Source organism: Medicago truncatula, chromosome 5 (assembly GCF_003473485.1).
Source record: "Medicago truncatula cultivar Jemalong A17 chromosome 5, MtrunA17r5.0-ANR, whole genome shotgun sequence".
Taxonomy (NCBI): domain Eukaryota; kingdom Viridiplantae; phylum Streptophyta; class Magnoliopsida; order Fabales; family Fabaceae; genus Medicago; species Medicago truncatula.
The window spans coordinates 30,160,442-30,183,715 of record NC_053046.1 but is presented as its reverse complement, the minus strand read 5'-3'; the positions used below and the strand labels follow the sequence as shown (position 1 = coordinate 30,183,715).

Below are 23,274 nucleotides of genomic sequence, written 5' to 3'. Positions count from 1 at the left end.
TAAGTTAGACCCTGGGTCTTAAAAGACTCCCAATCTTTTTCCCCACAATGTCAGTACCTATTAGATACTAGGTCTTAAATTGTGAAGACATTACTATTGTGGATGCTATTAAACGAGTTTGTATACAATTAATAAATTTTTATGTAGCTTTCACATGTATTTAGGGTCTCTCTCCAGTAGAGAAGCCATTTTATTCATTTGATCATGATGTGAATGTGATGTTCTGTTGAGAATGGTAAGATTGTCGGTGCTTAGTATAGCACCACTATTACACATTATGGGAAGATATTAATGAGAAGCAGTATTGAATCATAAAAATATAATAATGAGACCAAAAATTCAAAGGTAAGACTGTCAGATCGGTGCATGGGGTATATTGAAAGTTGAAACTACAAAATTGCAAATGCAACTTGTATACCTTACTAGTACTAGTATTTTAGTATTCTATACCCCATTTATAAGATTCAATGATATTTTTTACTTTAAAAAAAAGTTTGTTGTGTAATTAATGTATGAGATTAGTGTATGATTATTACTATCATTTGTGTATATAAACAGTCATTGTTGAATTTTCATATTCAAAAACAAATTTGAAGGGGAAAAACAATGAATGCCTCTAAATATTTGTAAAGGGTCTTACATTTAAAGCTTCTGATCCTTTTTATTTGTCACAGATGTGTTCATTGGGGAAAACAAATCCTAAAATTATGCGTAAGAATCATTGCGAGTAGACAATATGTTACATGATAAAGGACAATGATACAAGGTAATATCCACATCAAGTATTGGAAAGATCAGATGAATATTTTGAGACTTTGGCTTTAAAAGAAGGAGGAGTTGTTCGACTTGGAAATAACAAAGCATGCAAAGTCCAAGGCATGGGCACCGTTTGTCTAAAGATGTTTGATGGCCGTGAATTCCTTTTAAAGGATGTGAGATTTGTTCCCGAACTTAAGCGAAATTTAATTTCCCTAAGCATGTTTGATAGTCTAGGTTATTGCACTAGAATTGAGCATGAGGTTTGTAAAATTTCGCATGGTGCATTGATTACGGTTAAAGGGTCTAAAATGAATGGTTTATACATTTTAGATGGTTCCATAGTAATTGGTAATGCACCGGTAGCTAGTGTTGTACCTCATAATAATTCTGAATTGTGGCATTTGAGATTGGAGCATGTTAGTGAAAGAGGTTTAGTTGAACTAGTTAAACAAGGTTTGCTGGGAAAAGATGAATTGGACAAGATAGAATTTTGTGAGCATTGCATACTAGGAAAGCAACATAGAGTAAAGTTTGGTAGTGGTATGCATCATTCTAGTAGACGTTTTAAGTATGTACATTCGGACCTTTGGGGTTCTTCCACTCATGGAGGGGGTTCCTATTTTCTTTTCATCATTGATGATTATTCTACAAGAGTGTGGGTCTTTGTTTTGAAAAACAAAATTGACACCTTTGAGAAGTTTAAGGAATGGCACACTCTCATAGAAAATCAAATGGGATCTAAACTAAAAGGATTGAGAACTGATAATGGCCTGGAGTTTGTTTCAGAGCAATTTAATGAGTTTTGCAGGTTGAATGGATTCAAGAGGCATAGGACTGTACCGAGAACACCGCAACAAAATGGTCTTGCTGAACACATGAATATGACCCTTTTGGAGTGTGTGAGGTGTATGCTTCTAGGAGCTGGGTTACCTAAGAGTTTCTAGGGTGAAGCAGTGACAACTGTTGCTTATTTGATCAATAGATGTCCATCAACATGAATAGACTTCAAGACACCTATGGAAGTATGGAGTGGGAAACCGGTAGATTACTCATCTTTGATGGTTTTCGGAGCTTTGCATATGCGTATATCAAGCAAGACAAGCTTGAGCCTAGAGCTTTGAAATGTGTCTTCATTGGTTATCCGGAAGGTGAGAAGGGTTACAAGTTGTGGAAATTGGAATCTAGTGGAGGATCAAAAGTCTTGATTAGTAGGGATGTTACCTTTGATGAGACCCGTATGGGGATGAAGTGTAAAGACCTAGAGACTTTAGTACCGAAAACAATGGTGGAGGAAACTCAGTTTGAGGTGGAGCTTCCAAATGAAGAAAAAAATGATGTAGAAGATGAAGCTTCGACATCGGATACAAGTGAAACTCAACCGGTAGTGGATCCTGATTATCTTTTGGCTAGAGATAGAGAAAGGAGGACCATTACGGCTCCTAGTAGATATGGTTATGCGGACTTGGTGTGTTTTGCTCTAAATGCGGCTGAAGATGTGCAAGACTCGGAGCCTAGAAACTTCAAAGAGGCATTTGAGAGCAAAGAGAGCAAGTATTGTTTAAACGTGGTGAATGAAGAGATGGATTCATTGGAAAAGAACTAAACTTGGAAACTTGTGAAGCTACCTAAACACCAAAGGGTAGTTTGATGCAAGTGGATCTTCAAGAAAAAGGAAGGTATTTCGGGTGTTGAAGGTCCTAGGTACAAAGCAAGACTTGTGGCCAAGGGTTTCACTCAAGTGAAGGGAATCGACTACAATGAGATCTTCTCACTGATGAGTCATTTATTATCTATTTTAATATGTTATTTAGTTTAGTTTTATTTAGATTTAGGTTTATTTTATATTAATATTATTTCATTTCTTGAACTATTTTACTACAATTGCATATTGTTATATTTTAGGAACGAATATTTGATTGATTGAGTCTTTGAGCAAAAGAAAGGGATTTGGAGTTGATTCGGTATGAAAATACGAAGATTTGGAGACAAAATATATCTCCCCCAAAGTCAGAAGCTTGGCACGGCCCGTGCTAGGATTGGCACGGCCGTGCCACCCTCCAGAACACCTTTTGCTGCTTTTGCTTGGATTCTGAGCTATTCTATTTTGGTGCACAATCTATCGTGGAATATTCTTGGAATATACTTGCTTAGATTTTAAGTCGAATGTGTACTATAAATAGAGTAGCTAGCCATCACAAATATTCATCTTTCTTGGAATACAATATGTGACAATTGTCTTTCTAATAAAAGTTCATTTTACTTTCTTTGTTATTTACTTTTATGTTTTCTCTCTTCTTCTCCTTGTCTACAATGAACGTCAGTGAGTAGACTTCTCTTGTCTTGGGATTGTTGGATAAGTCTAATGACATAATCTTAATCAAACCAAGCTTTAAACCTTAATCTTATGTAACCCTAATTCCTTATCTAAATTCATCGCTTTAACATGGATCAACCATTATCAAACTGTAGAAACGAAAGTGGAGGGTTTGATAATTGTTTATCCATCATCTCAAATATCAATTCATAAAACGAAAGTGGAGTTTTGATATTCGAACAAGTGAATTTAGACAAGGATTGCAAAGTCAGCGAAATAGGCTTTGCAATCTTTGAGACATATAGTTTCGATCTTCAAGGGAACTAATAACAATCAAGTCAGCGAAATAGGCTTGGTTGTTAGAGGAACCAAAATCTAATAGTAATCAAGTCAGCGAAATAGGCTTGGTTGCTAGAGGAACAAAAGAGAAATTGTCTTGAGAAATTAGGTCTAACATAAAGTTATAAGTTTAATAGTTTGGTTTGAGAAGGACTTGTCGTTAGGATGAACCAATGATTCCAAGGCTTTTATCTTTTATTTTATTATTTACTTTCAATTAAAAACCCAAAACTTTCTACCTTATAAAACTTTATTCTAATCATTATCTAAAGTTAATTGAATTCATAACTCCCTGTCGGAACGATACTCTATTTTACTACTTCGGTAAGACCGTGCACTTGCGGTTTTATCTCATCACTCACCGGTGGTGAAACATTGTTCCATAAGGATACTTATGGCTATTGTGAATCAATTCAATCTTAATTTGGAACAAATAGATGTGAAGACCGCTTTCTTACATGGTGACCTTGAAGAGACAATCTACATGGAGCAACCGGAAGGTTTTGTGGATGACAAGTCTAAGGTATATCTTTTGAAGAAATCTTTGTATGGGTTGAAGCAAAGCCCTAGGCAATGATATCGTCGGTTTGATGAATTTCTTTTGAAGACCGATTTTGTGAGAAGCGGATATGATTCTTGTGTGTACATGTTGAAGAGGGGTGAGAAAGTCATTCTCTACCTTCTTCTATATGTGGATGATATCTTGATGGCAAACTCTAACAAGGATGAGATTGTGAAGCTTAAAGAAAAGTTAAATGGTGAATTTGAGATGAAAGATCTTGGTCCAGCAAAGAGAGTTCTTGGAATTGATATCTTGAGGAATCGTGACAAAGACGAACTTTTCTTATCTCAACTTAGTTATTTGAAGAAGGTCGTGGAGCGTTTTAGAATGTCAAACTTTAAAACCGTGAGCACTCCCTTGGGGCACCACACAAAGTTGTCCATAAAACAATGTCCTCGATCTGAGGATGAGAAGCAATTGATGGAAGGTACTCTCTATGCAAGTGGGGTTGGAAGCATCATGTATGGAATGGTTTGTAGTAGACCGGACTTAGCTTATGCGGTTAGCATTGTGAGTCGGTTTATGGCAAATCCGGGTATTGTGCATTGGCAAGCTTTGAAGTGGGTGTTGAGGTATTTGAATGGATCTTTGAAGGGCGGTTTGAAGTACACAAGAGCAGCTCAAGATGAAGACACTTTGGAGGGGTATGTAGATGCGGACTATGCGGGCAATGTGGACACAAGAAAATCCTTATTGAGTTTTGTGTTTACTCTTTATGGAACGGCTATTAGTTGGAAGGCAAATCAACAATCCGTGGTGACATTATCTACCACTCAAGCGGAGTACATTGCACTTGTTGAAGGAGTGAAAGAGGCCATGTGGTTGAAAGGAATGATTGGTGAGTTAGGAATTACTCAAGAATGTGTGAAGATACATTGTGATAGTCAAAGTGCCATTCACTTGGCGAATCATCAAGTGTATCATGAGAGGACAAAGCACATTGACATTCGCTTGCACTTTGTTCGAGACATGATTGAATCAAAAGAGATTGTGGTGGAAAAAGTGGCATCGGAAGAGAATCTGGCGGATGTGTTTACCAATTCATTGCCTAGATCAAGGTTCAAGCATTGCTTGGACTTGATCAAGTTTGTTGAAGAGTAATTCCCTTTTGGAGAGAGCGGCATGGTGGCTAATGGTTAAACTAACATTATCACCAATTAGAAGTCAAGGTGGAGAAATGTTGAAATTGACTTCAAATTTCTAGTATTGGTGGAATGGATGTTTTTGCTGAAGGAAAATCGCGGCGCGATTTAGTATTGGTGTGGCGCGATTTGTGGATAAGGTCGTTGTACCTTGGGTCGTACGTTTAAAATCGTGGCACGATTCTGGCAGGCGCGACGCGATTTGTCTATCACTGTGTACTATTTAAGTGTTTCTTTACAGATTTTAGAGAGAGAAACTTGGATTACAAAGGAGGTAACTTTAGAGTTGAGTGTCTTTGTAGTGAGGTTCTCTTGGGTTGGGAAACATTGTAAACACCTTGGGTAGTGAGATTTCACCATTGGAAGGATCAAAAAGCTTCCTTTTGTGTTTTCTCTTAGGATTCATTGAGAGTGTGGGTGATATGAAAAATGGGTAGAAATTAGAACTTGTTCTTTTGTACTTATAAGCTAATTTCTTGTAACTCATTGTAACACTTTCATCTTAGTGGATTGGAGGGCTGCTCTCTCCCCCAGATTAGGTCATATTGGACCGAACCGGGTCAACAATCTTGGTGTGTTTGTTTGTTTCTTTCATTGCTTATCTTTATTGATTTGATTATGCTTGTGGTGTTGCTCTACACTTAGATTAGGTCTGTTTTTGTTGTTGTTGCTTGAAGACACTTTATCCATTGATTACCACTTCCTTTGCTCCACACATCTTTGTTATTCATTGGTATGATTTTGTCCGATTTCACAACAAAAAGTTTTGACAGATTAACCAACCCCCCACATGTTGCCTATTTTAAATTCACGATAGCAAGACCCAATTCACTTCTGAGTTGAACGAGAATACAAACTATCTAAGCCTTTCCCAACTGACAGATACGTTCACATATAATTATAGAGAACTATGACCAATTCAAAAACATGTCTAACTCAGAGACATGAATGTAATGTTTTTCTGAACAAGACATGAATGTAATGTTAAATTAGGAACAGGAAAACCGGTAAGTAGCAATATGAGTTGGTCAAAAGAGAAGACTGATTAGTTTAATGTAATAATTAACTTCAAAATAAATAATAAAAGTAGAAGAAAAATATAACAATAAATTGATAACAAACACCACCAGGCCGGTTTAGTTTTCATTCCAAGAGCATAATATCATACATAATATGAGATTTAAAATTTGTTGTAGTTTTCTCCTTCTCATCATAACCACATTCCTATGTTATGAAACCATTGCCCAGCCAGAATTATATCCATCATGTTCTAATGATAACTACACAAAAAACAGCACATATCAACAAAACCTCAACACACTTTTATCAACTCTAACTTCCAACACAGAAATCACCTACGGTTTCTACAACTTCTCATACGGCAAAGGCAACAACAAAGTATACGCCATAGGATTATGTAGAGGAGATGTTAATCCAAATGATTGCCGCCGTTATCTTAACAATTCAAGAGTTCTTCTAACACAAAATTGTCCAAACCAAAAAGAAGCAATTATTTGGACTGACAATTGCATGTTGCGTTACTCCAATCGGTCCATATTTGGTTTAATGGAATCAAAACCTGAATTATTTGCATGGAATGCACTTAATGTAACAAAGGTCGGTAAATATAATAAAGTACTTTTAGGAAATTTGTTGTATGATTTGAAAACTGAAGCTGCATCTGGTGATTATATGAAAAAATATGCTGTGGGAAATGTAACAGGAAATATAACAGGTTCAAATTTTCGGGATATATATAGTCTAATGCAGTGTACACCTGATATGAGTTCTTTGGAATGTAATGAATGTTTGGAGCAGGCTATAGATAGTCTTCCATCTGAATTTGAAAGTTCGATTGGTGCTAGAGTTATGAAACCAAGTTGTAATATTAGATATGAAAGTTATCTGTTCTATGCACTTCCTGTGCACCCGCCGCCACCACACACTCCAGCATCCACCAATCACAGCTCATCTCAAGGTATTTATGTACTAACTAATTCAATTTTCATCATCATCATTATTATCTTCTCTGAAAGCACAATGATTGATCATGGAGTTCGGCTGCTTTACTTTTAGATTATGCAACAAACTTTGGTTGCAAGGTACAAATCTTCATTGAAAAATTACAGTCGAGTTTACAAGTTTACTGCTTAACAATAATACCGGGGGCTCCAGCTCCCACTTCGCTTATTATTCTTTCAGCTTCACTTGCTACGCTCAAGCAATTAGAGAATATATGACTCATATTCAACAGAGAAATTAGTTTGTAAAACTACTGTTGAGAGATAGACTTAAAATGAATCTGCGCGTCACTTCAAATATTTCAAAGTATTTTGAAGAAGATTTATTATACTTTCGATTTGCATCTAATAATCATAAATATGTGGGGTAAATCAAACTTCAAGTTTATTATATTACATATGCTTTAGAATTTATTTGTGCAACAATCATTATCTTTTTCATCTTCTTCTACTTTGTTTTCATGATGTCATCCTACAACAGAAGTTTAAACAATAAACACTTTGTGAAAATTTATTCAAAATTCTCTCTAATAAGGAAAATAGTCATATGGTATAGTCAAAACCATTTAAACTCACGTAAAAGATATAGAATTTAATTATATTAAAAATACATATTATATAATTATTTTTTCTTTCTGCTTTTCTTATCCGAATTTTCTGATTTGTGTAGAAAAGGAACACACATCAAGAACTGGCATCATCATAGCAATCCCAGTTGTTATTGTTGTTTTGGTTCTCTGTTTCATCTGCATATATTTACGACTAAGAGTGAAGAAACCAAGGGACGATACTAAAAGTAAGTTTAAGGCATCCAAACATGAGTTTATTATCACTTTGTTATGAACATGTATGTTTCACCTATATATGCAACATAACTGTTTTTTCTTTTTTACAAACTATGGCCATATCTCAGTTCCTTCAGAAGATGATGATGAAGCTACAACCTTTGAGTCATTACAATTTAACTTTGACACTATAAGAGTTGCTACAAATGATTTCTGTGATTCTAATAAACTTGGGCAAGGTGGATTTGGAGCTGTTTATCAGGTGAGATAATATATAGCTGCATTTATATATAAAAATTCAAAAAAATAAAAAATAACGATGAAATTTTAGATATGTAAAATATGAAATTTCGTCTCTAATTTTATAATTAAATTTAGTGGTGAGAGAATTGGAGACTAATTTTATTCTTCTGTTAAAAATTTGGTTTATGTTTCTATTTTTTAAAATATTCTATTACTTCATCAAAATACGACAAAAGTTGGCTAACATTCTTTTACTAACTCAATCAAATAGTGTCTTTTCAGGGTAGACTCTCTAATGGACAAGTGATTGCGGTGAAAAGGTTATCCATAAATTCTGGTCAAGGAGATCTAGAATTTAAGAACGAAGTACGTTTGGTGGCCAAACTTCAACACCGAAATTTAGTTAGACTCCTTGGTTTTACTGTTGAAGGGAGAGAAAGATTACTTGTCTATGAATTTGTTCCTAATAAAAGTCTTGACTACTTCATATTTGGTATAATAAGAATCTCATTATAATTAGATTGTTGCTCTATTACTTAAAGTATGTTTTCAAGATAGTTAAAATGCGCGCAACTTTGCTGTACATGTAGATCCAACAAAGAAAGCACAATTAGATTGGGAAAAGCGCTACAAAATCATTCAAGGTATTACTCGAGGTGTTCTTTATCTTCATGAAGATTCTCGACTACGCATTATACACCGTGATCTTAAAGCAAGCAACATTCTCTTAGATGGAGACATGAATGCTAAGATAGCAGATTTTGGCATGGCAAGACTAATTCTTGTGGATCAAACACAAGCAAATACAAGTAGAATTGTTGGAACCTAGTAAGTAATAAATTTTGTTTGACCTTAATTAATGAGTATTGTAAGAGCTTAATTTAAATTTTAAATAATGTTAACAAATTATTTTTACTGTTTTCAGTTATCCACTACCCAAGTGAAAATTGTATTACCATCAGAATACTTTTTTTTTTCTCTAACTATATTTGTTTGTATTTGGCATGTAGTGGATACATGGCACCTGAGTATGTAATGCATGGAGAATTTTCGGTGAAATCAGATGTCTTTGGTTTTGGTGTACTAGTTCTTGAGATTATAAGTGGCCAAAAGAATAGTAGCACACGTCACGGGGAAAATTCAGAGGATCTATTGAGCTTCGTACATATTTCTTTTGACATTATTGTTTCTTAGTTGTCATTAAAAGTAGAGAAAAATGCACTCACCTCCTCAGACTACCTTAATTTTTCGAGCAAATTACACTCACATCTCTTATAGTGTGTTTGGATGGGGAAATATTTTGAGGTAATGTAATGTTTTGAGGGAATTCAATTATTTTGAGGTGGATTCAAACAATAGAATTCCCTCAAAACATTACATTCCCTCAAAACATTCCCCCATCCAAACACACTTAAGGTATACATGTTTGAATGAGACACACCTTAAGTTCTTAATGGGTTGTGTTATTTTCAATGTAGTCAGGAACGAGTTTCTACGTAGGTTCGATCGGCCGGTGAAGGGACGTAAAGTCGGGGAACGTAACACGGTTCGTAAGAACCCACTCAAGGGCAAAATTGTAATTTCCTATACACGCGCGCACAATCATATACATATATAATATAAAAAGAAAAAAATAACATAGAAATCATAAGTATATCAAACTTAATTAATAAGTCATAATCATCAAAGTACTCAAAATAAGTCATAAGTCATAAGTACTCAAAATACAAGTTCATAAGTAACAACAAAAAGAAACTACCAAGTTCAAAATAAGTTTCTAAATGGACAAACCATAGAAACTAGACTACCCATCTAAGTTTAAGACATCATTCATTCCCATGCCAGGAGGAAATTCTTGATAAGGGTATGGAAAGAAAACACGAAAACAGAGTAATAGGTGAGGGTAGAGAGAGAGAATGACGGAAAACACGTTTAGGTGAGGGTAGAGAGAGAACGACGGCGAGAAATTCGCCGGAAAAGAGAAGTGGCCGCCATTCGCGTTTAGGGTTTGGCTGAGGAAGAAACAGAAGAATGAAAATTTTCTGGGTTTTATCTTTTATATAAAACCGGGTTATATTTTGACCCGACCCGGTCCGTTAAGCCCAAATCACTTAAGCTAAGCCCAGCACGTTTTAAACTTACGTTCCTGTATCAGGAACTCGTTCCTGACTGTGAAGATGCAAAAAACGAACCCAGGTAAGAACGAGGCACGTTTTTGTGTGGGAAGCACGTAGGAGCGGACGATCCTACGTGCTGGGACTCGTTCCTGTCTACCTTGGTTATTTTGACACAGAAACTTGGCATCAGTATTCGACAATAATTCAAATGGTCGACACAATTCAATCATATGGTTAATTATATTAAGTAGAAGGATAATGAATACAACAAAGTGTCACAACAAATTAACTATCTACCCACATAATTCTCTATGATTGTGTTTAAATATCCATGATTAATGAGGTTCAAAATCATGGTTAATTTTGTTTAATGAATGGTTAATAACTTGTGACATCTTGTTATATTCATTAACTATCACTAAACGTAATTAACCACATATTTGAACTGTTACTCATCTGAATTGTTGTCAAAATTTTCATGTCAATCTTGTGTATCAAAATATCATCTCTCATTATTAATATACTAGAGTAGAGGTGTGTGTAAAAGTTAGGAATTAGAAGATTACATTCCTCTTACACATTCATGTAGAAGTAATAATGGTGTGACCTTTTTTATTCGTACTCTGATAGACTAAATATAATAGCTAAATAATTATATAAAATACAGTAAATATATACTTGCAGGCATGGAGAAGTTGGAGGGAAGAAACAGCTGCAAATATTATAGATCCATTATTATACAACAGTTCAAGAAATGAAATCATGAGATGCATTCATATTGGCTTACTATGTGTCCAAGACAATGTAGCTAAACGACCAACCATGGCTACCATTGCACTCATGCTAAGTAGCAGCTATTCTCTCACTCTCCCAATACCTGCAGAACCTGCATTTTTTATGGACAGTAGGGTTAGAAGCTTTCCAGAAATGCGGCTGTGGGAAGAGAACTCAAGTAAATCCACAATTAAATCAGTAAATGAGGCTTCATTTACTGAGCCATATCCTCGTTAGATTCTAGCCATGAGTTTATATTAATTAGTACCATCAATGTTTAAATAGACTACATATCCTATTTGTTATATTATATAAATAGACTACAATTTCTTGTGTTCATTTATTGAGCAATAACGACGTATAAAGATAAATCACAATATCACATTCACATTAGACATATATATCAATGTTGTGTATCAATTGTTAAGTACCTCTTTTATAAAGCTAAGCATAACATCAAAAATATATGAGAAAGCATATGAGCACTCATACAAAAAAATAGTTATGGAACAATATACACATATCAATAGTGACAGGTTTGGCTTCGGCACATTGCCTATTCTGCAAATACTGCTTTATTTTGTTTTACCCCTCGTTTCCTAGGACAAAGGGTTTGATAATACGAGATTCGATTGAGAGATAAATAAAGTCTGACGAAGGATTTTTCTAGCCAATGATCAAATTCTGGTATTTTTCGATCAATTCAACCTTCTCTGAAATTCATTAATCACTTTATCTGAAGTCTCAGCCACTTTATGAAGATTACCATGTAGTTAATTCAATACTTTTTTTAGATGCATCAGTGAGGCAAGAAAAATCCTAACTTTTACAAAATAAAGCCAATACTTTTTCTTGCCTCACTTATGAATTCCTCTTAAGGACAAAATAAAGATTAGATGTATCATGTGATTAACGAATTTTTTTACAGTTAACTTATGGATGATGTTCATACCTTTATTTCCATCCTCATCTAGTTCATACAGTTCACTGCAAATGTCAATCCAAGTTGGATCACAGATCCTTTGGTCTTCAGGAAACAGCCCTAGGTCCATGAAACATTCCTTCTCCTTGATTGAGGACACATCTTCCATATATCTAAAGCTATTCCGGAGGCAACTAAGTAAGTCTTTACGAGACTTCAAAATGGACTCACTTTTCAATCACTTCACAATTTGTCATACCACAAAAGGTTGCTTACTGAGAGATCCACCAATGATTCCAAGGGCCAATGATGAGCAAGCACGGAACAACTTCCTATAACATCACTTAATATTGTTTGTTTTTAACAAACATGATTAGGCTCACATTTCTCATCACATCTAAAACATTTTCCTTTTCTGATTTTTAGTGCATTTCAACCTCGGCAAGCCTTTTGTATCTCCCACAATGCTCTTGCACACTTCCATAGACCATATCAAATCATAACCTTCAGCATACCTTTTAAACTTCTAAATTAAAGCTGCCAAAATCTGTCTCTTTCAAACTTTTGATCTGTGCATCATGCAATTCCTGCGGCAACTATTTCTCCTCCTTCTTTTGGTTTTCCTGAAATTTCTTGGCCTCTCTTTCTCTGGCCCAACTTTCATGAGTGCGCTCCACAGACACCAACATTGACTCTATTCTTGTGGTTGCCATCAAACAGTCGCATCAAATACTAACAGCTCCTTGGAGGGGCTCCGGAACCGTTTGATAAAACTTGTTCGGATTACGAAGGTAGAGAATGGATTTTCTTTGAAGAACCTTAATATCAATCCTACTTGCATGTGGTACAGCAACAAGCGTAGGAAAAATGAATATGAATTCCCTGGATTTTCATGTGCAAATTGCCAAACAATGAACTGTACCGTCTTTCATTTTCACCAAGTATTCTTCAAGATTGAATGCATCTGATGTTCGATTCTTCTACAAATATGCATGGAGTGTTCTCTTTTAGAACGATGTTTATCATGTCTCCACCTTGACACTTCATAAGAACAACTTTGTTTCAAATTAACTACATAACACTGAGAGTGTCCAACGAATCTGTTAAATTAGTTATTAGTTCCAAAATATTTGGTCCATCCGATGCTGTTTCTTAAGATATTTCTTTATCAAAACCCTATAACTCCACTCATGCTGTTGTGTCTTGCATTCCATAAATGCCTCGGAACTCAAGTGAAAGTCACCTTTACCTAAAACCTCAAACACAAACGGATCCGTCAACAACCACGGACAATCATCCACATCCATTTTATTCAAAACAAACTCCAAATTCCTTCCATGCCTTCTATCCAAGTAAGCATCGACAACACAACCATAAGTAACCAAATCAGAAACAACCTTCTCACTTCTCATATGTCAATACTAAGATGAAGATCCCAAAACAACGCCATCCTCGAAAACGCCAAAGCGCGGATATTAAACGTCGTAACATCAGGACGAAACCCTAATTCAACCATTCTAACAAACTCTCTCTGCAAACTCTTCATCTTAAAATTAGCAGAATAAGAAAGCAACAAAAGATTCCACAAAAGATTCCCTACATTTCTCCTACCTAAACCAACATCTCTAACAAACTGACCCAATTCATAGAATTTTCTCTTCTTTAGATAACCATAAGACATAGCCCTAATCACATTCTCCTCAATCAAAAACCTAGATCTCTTAAACCTTCCATAAGCATTTTCCATTTCATTCAAACTACCAAAAACACTATAACACAAAAGAATTTCATTACCTGTTTTGGAATCTATTTGAAAACCCTTTGAAACCATTTCATCGATTGTTTCTTCCATCAATTTCACCTTTCCTGCAGCTCCAAAACAAGAGATTGCTAATGAGTAAAATTGAGGCAAAAGGGTCAATTTTTTTGAGCTTAGTGAATGAAGAATGTTGATGATTTCGTTGAATTTGTTTTGTTTTGTGTAAGATTTGAAGAGTTTTGAAATGAAATGAAGAGATGGGTTATATGAACTGTTTAGGAGTTGTTCCCATGTGGATTGTGATTGATGAAAGAGGGCATTTTCAGTGTAGTGTAGCATCAATGAAGGTAAAGAAGAGTGTTTTTTGTGTTTATCACTGTGAAAATGTAATGAAGATGATTGGGTTATAATGATGATGATGGGGTTGTTGTTGTGGTTGAAATGATGATGATGAAGAAGAAGAAGAAGAAGAAGAAGAAGAAGAGGGAGAGTGTTTGAAAAGAAGAATATCACAAGAAGTGATAGAAATCGTTTCCATTGAGAATGAATGAATGATTGGAGAAGGAAAAGATTACGATTTATGATTAGATAATGTCGTTTCTTACGACAAAATATCATAATATATGCAAGAGTGTGAATGTGACTATGATTTAGCTTAATTCAATTAATAACAATGAATAATATATGCAATATTAAAGTTTAAATTTTGACTACCATCAAATAAATATCATAATTCAACGATAAAATTTTATGTTAATAATTTGAAAAAAAATATCACAATATCAACCTTTATCTTATCTAAAATCTTCAATTCAAAAACATAAATAAAAAAGTAAAAAGAAATATTTATCTTATTTTGACATTTGCGATATTTTGATTTACATTTTATATAAGTAAAATTATTCTTTTTTTTTTTCTTTCTAATTAGTTAGACTTGATATATTAGTTGGAAATGGATGTTGGAAACAATATAAGAAAAATATAAATAGACACCATTTTTCTATACTACTCTTATACTTATACATACCCTATGTGAGAGGGTATTTTGGTAATGTGTAGCAAAAGATATATAATTATTTTGAATCCATATTACCACATGTTGCCGTTTAAGAGATGCATATTGCGTCTATATATAAACACTCAAAAAACATATAGGGGTGACATATTATATCGCTAGAGTTCATGCCCTTTAGAATGATTAATAATGTTGTAAAAGTTAAACATTGTGTATTGAGTTGAGTACTCTTGTACTCTCTATCAACAATGTGTTGCCTATCTAAAAAAAAAGTTTAAAGGGAAAATTTGCATGCCCTTACATATTATGATAGTCTAAGTTTTTGTTCTTCACATTTATATACTAATTAAATTCAAGATAAATTGTCCCTGTGAACTTATCTCAGTTGGTAGGGACATTGTATAATTTATGCAGAGATCGGGATTCGAACCCCGAACACCCCACTTCTCCATATTTAATAATGTGAGCTCCAACCACTAGACTACTAAAAAAAAAAAAAATCAAGACAAATTTGCATGCACATGCTAATCAGCTAATGATTTATAGTTAAATTAGCACATATTCAAGGAGCATGCCCGGTTCTGAGGGGGTGCAAACAGCTCAACAGAGTTGGGCCTCAATTTTTTTTTTAATACACACTAGTATTACTGCCCTCCAATTGTTTTTAATACCCCCCAACCATTTTATGTCCCCTTGTTTTAGTCTTTTAGGCCTATTAGAATTAGGTCCTCTTGCTTTTGGTGTTAGGTGGGGGTTCATCATGTATACGGTAGTCATTTTCACCTTTGGGTGTACCGCATATATACGGCACCTTATATTTATCTTTTAAAAAATATAAATAGAACATTGCTCTTTTAAAAAAAAAAAAAATACGTTTTGATTTTATCACTAACCTCTTTTCATTCCCAAAGCCGAACCTCCGAATTCTTAGGGACGGCCCTTTCAAGGAGTAATCTAATTGTAAATGATATCCACCTATATGTTTCATTTGACACTGCAAAATTTTAATATAATGATTAATACCTCAAATTCGTCCTTGAATTTTTAAAAATAGGTCAAATTCGTCCCTGAATTTTGCGAAATTGCTATTTTGTCCTTGAATTTACAAAATGTCAATCAAATCAGTCCCTCCGTTAAGTTGGTCTGTTAACGGAAGTGACGTGTAACGTTAACCTCTTACAAGGCTTACCATGTCAGATGCCAAGCAAGCAGGGACCAAATTGATTGATTTACAGAAAATTGCCAAGGTCAAATTGATGGATTTTCAGAAAATTGTCAACGACTATTTCTCCTCTTTCTCATTAACGGTTTTTTCACCTATTCCTCATTAACGGCTCTTTCTTCCCCAAATATATAAATTTGAAACCCTAATGTTATAATTTGTCACCTAGAGTTCAAAATCCCCCAAATTTCTTCCATTAATTGATGTCAATCTTCTTCCCCAATCCAACAATGTCAACAATGGTTATGTGATGTGTGAATGATTTGTTTAAATAGTACTGATTTTGTCTATTGATTGCATAGGATGATGGTGAAAATTGTAAATTTTTTGTGTGGGTTGATGAAGCTGAAGAACTAGGCTATTTTAAAAACAATGGTGTTGGTCAAGGAAGAAATGCAAGGTTGATGGAGAAACCAAAGGATAGAGGGATATAAGAGGTTTGGAGGGAAAGGTTGATGGATAAAGTTGATTGTGTAGGAAGTGAGCTTAGGTTGATTAAGATATTGATAGGAGTATTTTGTTTGATTGAGTTGTTTAAAATGCTATTGTATTGTGCCAAGTCCATCTAATGTTGTAATGAAAAGAGGTTGTCAATGAATGAATCAAACATTTATATATATATAAAAAATAAAAAAAAAATCAATCAAATTGGTCCTTGAATTATATACATATCCATCATATCGATCCTCAAATTAGTGAAAATAACATCAAATAGGTCCTTGAATTTTCACAACAGATATCACTGTGATCTTTGATGCATACATTTGCTGAACAAAGTAAAAAGTAAAAGACAAACATTTTGATTATAAAAAGACAGATATTTGCATATCATCATAAGTCATATATTTGATGTTCATAAGTCATTACATAGCCAAAAAAATAACATTACATAGGCATCAAGTCATAAAATCATTTGAGGTTCTTAAGTGATTACATATCCAAAAAAACATAAACTAAACAAGTCCAAAAAACATTAATTAAACTAGTCCAAAAGCATAATTTAAACATGCATCAATACTTTGGAAATCTTGGAGTTGGGATAAACTTCATGTATTGGGGTTGACCCGTAATTTGAATTTGGAACTTTAATAACTCCAGGAGAAGTTGGATTTTGTGGAGCAGGACCCTTCAGTCGTGTTTGTTTATGCATGTCATTTAAAATCACTGGTCCTCTCATGATATATCTCCTTGTACTCACTCCCTGCAAATAAAATCAATCATATCAGCCCTTAAATTATAACAAAATCCATCAAATTAGTCCTCAAATTATGACAGTAAGTCTCAAATCGAACCAGGACAACACATGTAATATAGGGATATAATTGGAAACACAGGATAAATTATACTGAAAAGTTAAGGGTTAATAGGCTCTTACCCCCCCTGTAATATAGGTCACTTTTGATTTTGCCCCCTGTAAAAAAAAAAAATTGGATTCGGTCCTTGTAAAAATTTTTTGTTTTGGAAAACCCCCTAGACCAGCTGACGGTGCATTTTTGCTGATGTGGCATGTTGTGTCACCCTTTTTGGATGACGTGGCGCGCTGACTGTATAATTATTTTTATTTTTTATTTTTTTATGGGGTGTACACGTGGCATTTATGAATTTTTTTCAAAATAAAAATAAAAAATTCTTAAAAATATTATAAAAAATAAAATAAATTCTGGAAAAATAAAAATATTAATAAAAATGATCAAAAAAACGAAAATGATTATGGAAAAATATATAAAAATGAAAAAAATCTGGAAAAATTTAAAAATTCTAGTAAAATCTAGAAAATTTAATAAAAAAATTTCCATAATTATTAAGTTGCTGAATTTTTATTTTTTTATAAAATAAAACTTCTTAATTTCGAAACAAAATGATTTTTTTTTTATTTTTCCAGAATTTTAAAATTTTTCCTCTATTGAAAATAATAATTTTTTGAAATATATTAATTTTTCCAGATTTTATTTTATTAAATTTTCTATATTTTTTCATTTTACCAGATTTTTTAAATTATTCCAGAATTTTTTTTACTAAATTTTCTAGATTTTTTCATTTACCAGATTTTTATTAATTTTTCCATAATTATTTTCGTTTTTTTAATCATTTTTATTAATATTTTTATTTTTCTAGAATTTATTTCATTTTTTTATAATATTTTTTCGTTTTTTTAAAATTTTTTAAGATTTTTTTTTATTTTTTATTTTTAAAATAATCATTAATGCCACGTGTACCCCATAAAAAATAAAAATAAATAAAATTATACAGTCAGCGTGCCACGTCATCCAAAAAGGGTGACGTAGCATGCCCCAACAGCAAAAATGCACAGTCAGCTGGTCTAGGGGGGTTTTCCAAAACAAAATTTTTTTACAAGGACCGAATCCAAATTTTTTTTTTTACAGGGGGCAAAACCAAAAGTGACCTATATTACAGGGGGTAAAGGCCTATTAACCGAAAAGTTAATCTCGAATTTTTACCATTTTCATCAATTTAGTCCTTGTGCACGTGGTTGCCTTGTTGACACGTGTACATGACATCACATCATGTAAGAGGACACATCATCATCACTAACGGAGCTTTTGGACGGAGGGACCATTTTAACCGATTTTTAAAAATTCAAGGAGGAATTTGATGTATTAGTCTAAATATAATTGTAGTTAATTTTCTGCTTTGTTCTTGATGTTTGAAATCAGTTTGTACCATTTACATTTTTCTTGTCATACCATATTAAAAACAATAAAAAATGAATAGGACTCGATAATAACTAGAGGTCAATGATTCCTGAATGACAATATGATGATAGCAAAGGAACGGCATTATGAGACTTCCTGGTCAAGGCTATTTGAGTAGTGCTAACAAAATTCTGTCCTTTTATTTCTCCTAATTAACTTTTCTCTCACACTAACTTTGTGTTAGACAAGAATACCACCTATTTGGGTGACATAGAGTTGAGTGATATTGGTGACATTGGTCAATCATAATGTCACAATGCTTGTGAAAGAGAGAGAAATACAAGTATTGTGACATTGTGATTGACCAATGTCACCCAACTCTATGTCACCCAAGTGCTACCCCTAATTTGACATTGTAGGGCCCACCGAAACAATTTTTATTTTTGGTTTGTATATGTAGACGCAATAGAAAGCATCATTGAAAATACACACATATAAATGAGAGATCTTGCGTTTGAATCCAAACAACTATAAAAAGGTTCAGTCTAACAATCTCGCCATTGTCAGTTGAGTTTTATCTTACACATAAAAGTTTTTTTTAATAAAAACTAAAAGTAATTTAGGAATCCAAAATGTGTTATATCATTAAACATGCTCTTATATTTCCCTCATTTTATTTCCTCCCTATACCATAAAAGTAGCATTTGATTATTTAACATTTTATATATGTACCATGTAAAGTAACAATATGAAGGATAAAAAAGTAAAAATAATAAAAGGCTTTGCCTTGTAGTTTCCGAATATTATTGTGAATTCAACAAAATATATTTGGAACTTCATGGATTTTATCTAAGAAAAGCAAGGAATTATGATTACTGGTAAAAGACAGAACTATAGATGCAGCCAGCAATGTGAAAGACAACATAAAAACAAACATGGCTACATTATTTTATATCAAATTGGAAGCTTGCTTAGGGTGGAAGAAACTGATTGCAGCTTAGCCAAGAGAAAGTTTTCAACCATTAATGCCAAACAAACAATGTGTTAATATCAATGTAGTTTTTCCTTGAAGAAGCTGATATTTAAATAACTCGTCACTCACTATGAAATTTTTACAGCTTTTAGAAAGCAATATCATTTGTCAAAATCCCAAAAGACAAAAAATTATGTTCATATATAAACTAGCATATTTCCTTCTTTTCTTCTTGTTCTCATTTTTACATCAGATACACAAAACAAACCATATCCATTGTTCAATGCCATGGCCACCAGCCATGGTGTCCTTAGATCTCTTGACAATGCCAAGACACAAAGTTACCATTACTTGGCAATAGTGATAGCAGGAATGGGATTTTTCACTGATGCATATGATCTCTTCTGCATCACAGCCGTTACAAAGCTTATCGGTCGATTGTACTACTCTGATCCGACTAACCATAGTCCAGGAATACTTCCAACAAACGTAAACAATGCAATAACCGGTGTTGCGTTGTGTGGCACCCTTGCAGGGCAACTCTTCTTTGGCTGGCTTGGTGACAAACTTGGTAGAAAAAAAGTTTATGGCATAACTCTTACTACCATGGTTGGTTTTGCTTTATTATCAGGTCTTTCCTTTGGTTCCACGCCGAAAACCGTGGTAACTAGTCTTTGTTTCTTCAGATTCTGGCTAGGATTCGGCATTGGTGGAGACTATCCTCTATCAGCTGTGATCATGTCTGAATATGCTAATCAGAAAACACGAGGAAGTTTTATTGCTGCTGTTTTCGCTATGCAAGGAGTTGGAATATTGGTTGCTGGAGGCGTAGCCATGTTTGTCTCGAAACTATTCTTATTGTACTTTCCAGCTCCTGATTTTGAAACTGATGCTGTTCTATCCACTCAACCAGAAGGTGATTTCGTTTGGAGAATTGTGTTAATGTTTGGTGCTGTTCCTGCAGCATTAACTTACTATTGGAGAATGAAAATGCCGGAAACTGCGAGATACACTGCTTTGGTTGAAGGAGATCACAAGAAAGCCGTTGAAGATATGGCAAAAGTTCTTGATAGGAACATACTTTCAGAAGAATCTAATACCAGGATTGCTATCAGGCCACTCGAGTCACACTCTTATGGACTCTTCTCTTCAGAGTTTCTTAATAGGCATGGCCTTCATCTTCTAGGAACAACTAGTACATGGTTTTTATTGGACATTGCTTTCTATAGTCTTCAACTGACACAAAAAGATATTTATCCAACTAGTGGACTTGTATACAAGGCTTCCAAAATGAATGCCATAGAGGAAGTGTTTCAGCTCTCACGAGCGATGTTTGCGGTTGCCTTGATCGCCACGGTACCGGGATACTGGTGCACAGTTTTCCTAATTGAAAAGATCGGACGATTCAGAATCCAGCTCATTGGATTCCTTGTTATGTCTGTTTGTATGTGGTTTCTAGGACACAATTATAGATCATTCAGGGGAGAAGAATCTGCATGCAAGAATGGTTCAAAATATAGTTTTTGTAATGGAAACCCAGTCATGTTTGCTATACTTTTCGGACTTACACTTTTCTTTGCTAACTTTGGACCTAATAGTACTACATTTATAGTGCCGGCAGAGCTGTTTCCTGCAAGGCTCCGTTCGACATGTCATGGGATATCCGCTGCAGCTGGAAAATCAGGAGCTATAGTCGGTGCTTTTGGGGTGCAGAGCTATATAGGTAATTCTCATGATAAATCAAAAGGAACCAAGCAAGCAATTATGGCCCTTGCGGTTGTGAACTTGCTTGGATTCTTTTTCACTTTCTTGGTGCCTGAAACACAAGGTCGATCGCTTGAAGAAATCTCGGGAGAGGAAAAAGATTTCCAAGGAAACAATGCAGATGAAGAAATAAGCGGTGAAAGAAATGGAACAAGAAACGCTAGTGTCGATAAATCTCCAGAAACTTCAATGGTTTAGTTCCTAGGCCATCCAATTCTAATACACCAGAAGCATCAATATGAGAATAAAATTGAAGGATCAATATGAATAGTGTTTGTTTTAGTGACTTGCATCATAAGTTATTTAATGTTGTGCATGTTTGTTTAGTTTTCCCTTTTCCAAACTGAGATAAAAAGAATAAAGTCAGTTTATGTAACTGTCAGAATAAGTGATTCTTGGTTAGGTGTGTTTTATACTTCTGTTATGATTTATATTTATCAACATTGCATGTATTAAATTTGTTACTTTTGATTGTATCTCAATATTCTCTAACAAGAAAATTTGTCATGAGAAAAAACATTTTGAACCTCTTCAATTTTTTTGGTTTATTTTAAAACATAACCCCAAAAAATGGAGAGCTAGGTGAAGGAAGAATGCACAGGTAGGTGACCTATGAAGCACTAACGGTGAGGCAGACATGAAAACTAGACACAACATCAACACTGATAATAATTTTTAGAAAATAGAATAATTGTATTTAACCATGTGTGTCGGTTTCATGTTAGTGTCAGACACCGATACGTTGCTTTCCAACAACTTCTGGAACAAAGCTTGGTCTGATTTCACTCGCTCCTAGCTTCTTGCTATTGACTAACTTATACTATTTATGGCTTTTAAACTTCTCAGTAGCCCTTTGTGTGTTTGGAGATTTTTTTTATTAGAATTGATTCTAACATGTAGCTTAGTTTATGGTATTTGTTTCCGAATATGATTTTTACACTAAAGTTTAGTATTTAAATTACTTTAAACAAACATATCCAAACTTAAATAATTTCAGAATCAATTTTTGTTATCTCATAATCAAAATTAGACAAAAACTAAAAAAAAATTAAAATAATACAAATAAAAGACTTAAATGTACTATTTGCCCTCATGCTTCTCAATTAATCGATTTTGACTCTCTATTTTACAATTGTGCGAATTTAGCTCCTTTGTATTTGATGGTCCCCTCATGTCAATTTTTGACATAAGATTTGCTGACATGACCTTTTTTACACATGTCGGATTTATATTGGATAGGCCGAAAAGTATCAAGTTGATTTAAAAAATAAAAAATAAAACATAGTGCTAAGAAGGCAGGTGAGTTAGGTTTTTTTTATATAAAAAAGGTTATAATAAATCATTTTCCCTGATATCGTTAATTCATCTGGTTATTTAGAAACTCGCAACTTTCCTCACAAAAAACCTTTTGTTTTAGCCTCAAAGAAAAGAAGAATCTTTTCTAATTATTCACCGTTGGGGGAGAATAATTTATTAATAACATTTTTTTCTTCGTGATACATCAACCTCACATGACCACTTCTTCATGTTTTTATTTTTTTAATAAATTCCATTATGCCAATAAGGCAATAACATTCACACACATGTACAAGATGACTATATCAGCAAAATATTTGGTCAAAATGGGTCAACATTGACATAAGAGACCACCAAATGCTAAATAGGGGGAAAAGGAGGGGTTAAATAATTGAAAGTTTTTTGTCCATCCCTGGGGTTTTCAAGAGAAGCCTTTGAAATCGAAATTCGATTGAGAGGTAAATAAAATATAATAAAAAAAGACGGGAGCTTGATTGTCTTTGAGTAGGAGCTTATTATTATGATCTACGTCAGCTTAACTCAGTTAGTAGGGATATTGTATTTTATATGGGGTTGGAATTCGAACCTTGGACATTCCACTTCTCCACAAATA

General features: G+C 34.0%; 2 protein-coding genes and 1 long non-coding RNA gene across 3 annotated transcripts; 2 read left to right on the top strand and 1 right to left on the bottom strand.

Moving 5' to 3' along the window:
• Window positions 1-6,164: 6,164 nt before the first annotated feature.
• On the top strand, window positions 6,165-11,662 carry LOC11408548 (putative receptor-like protein kinase At4g00960). The gene is made up of 7 exons (XM_003615402.4): window positions 6,165-7,094; window positions 7,808-7,933; window positions 8,051-8,184; window positions 8,448-8,658; window positions 8,756-8,993; window positions 9,176-9,326; window positions 10,967-11,662. The coding sequence occupies exons 1-7, from the start codon at window positions 6,290-6,292 to the stop codon at window positions 11,291-11,293; spliced, it is 1,992 nt and encodes a 663-aa protein (XP_003615450.2). The 5' UTR covers window positions 6,165-6,289; the 3' UTR covers window positions 11,294-11,662.
• LOC11409851 (uncharacterized) lies at window positions 9,822-14,309 on the bottom strand. The gene is made up of 2 exons (XR_005646249.1): window positions 12,009-14,309; window positions 9,822-11,168 (listed from the first exon to the last, which is right to left on the bottom strand). It is a non-coding gene; the product is annotated as an uncharacterized lncRNA (long non-coding RNA).
• A 5,580-nt stretch (window positions 14,310-19,889) lies between these two features.
• LOC11405771 (low affinity inorganic phosphate transporter 8-like) lies at window positions 19,890-21,563 on the top strand. The gene has a single exon (XM_003615397.3). The coding sequence runs from the start codon at window positions 19,890-19,892 to the stop codon at window positions 21,561-21,563; it is 1,674 nt and encodes a 557-aa protein (XP_003615445.1).
• The last annotated feature ends 1,711 nt before the right edge of the window (window positions 21,564-23,274 follow it).

Bases quoted from the DNA above. Each gene is read 5' to 3' on its own strand.
- LOC11408548 (XM_003615402.4), top strand. From the start codon at position 6,290: ATGAGATTTAAAATTTGTTGTAGTTTTCTCCTTCTCATCATAACCACA. The intron at 8,994-9,175 runs GTAAGTAATAAA...TTTGGCATGTAG, and splicing joins AGTAGAATTGTTGGAACCTA to TGGATACATGGCACCTGAGT. The intron at 9,327-10,966 runs GTACATATTTCT...ATATACTTGCAG, and splicing joins CAGAGGATCTATTGAGCTTC to GCATGGAGAAGTTGGAGGGA.
- LOC11405771 (XM_003615397.3), top strand. From the start codon at position 19,890: ATGGCCACCAGCCATGGTGTCCTTAGATCTCTTGACAATGCCAAGACA.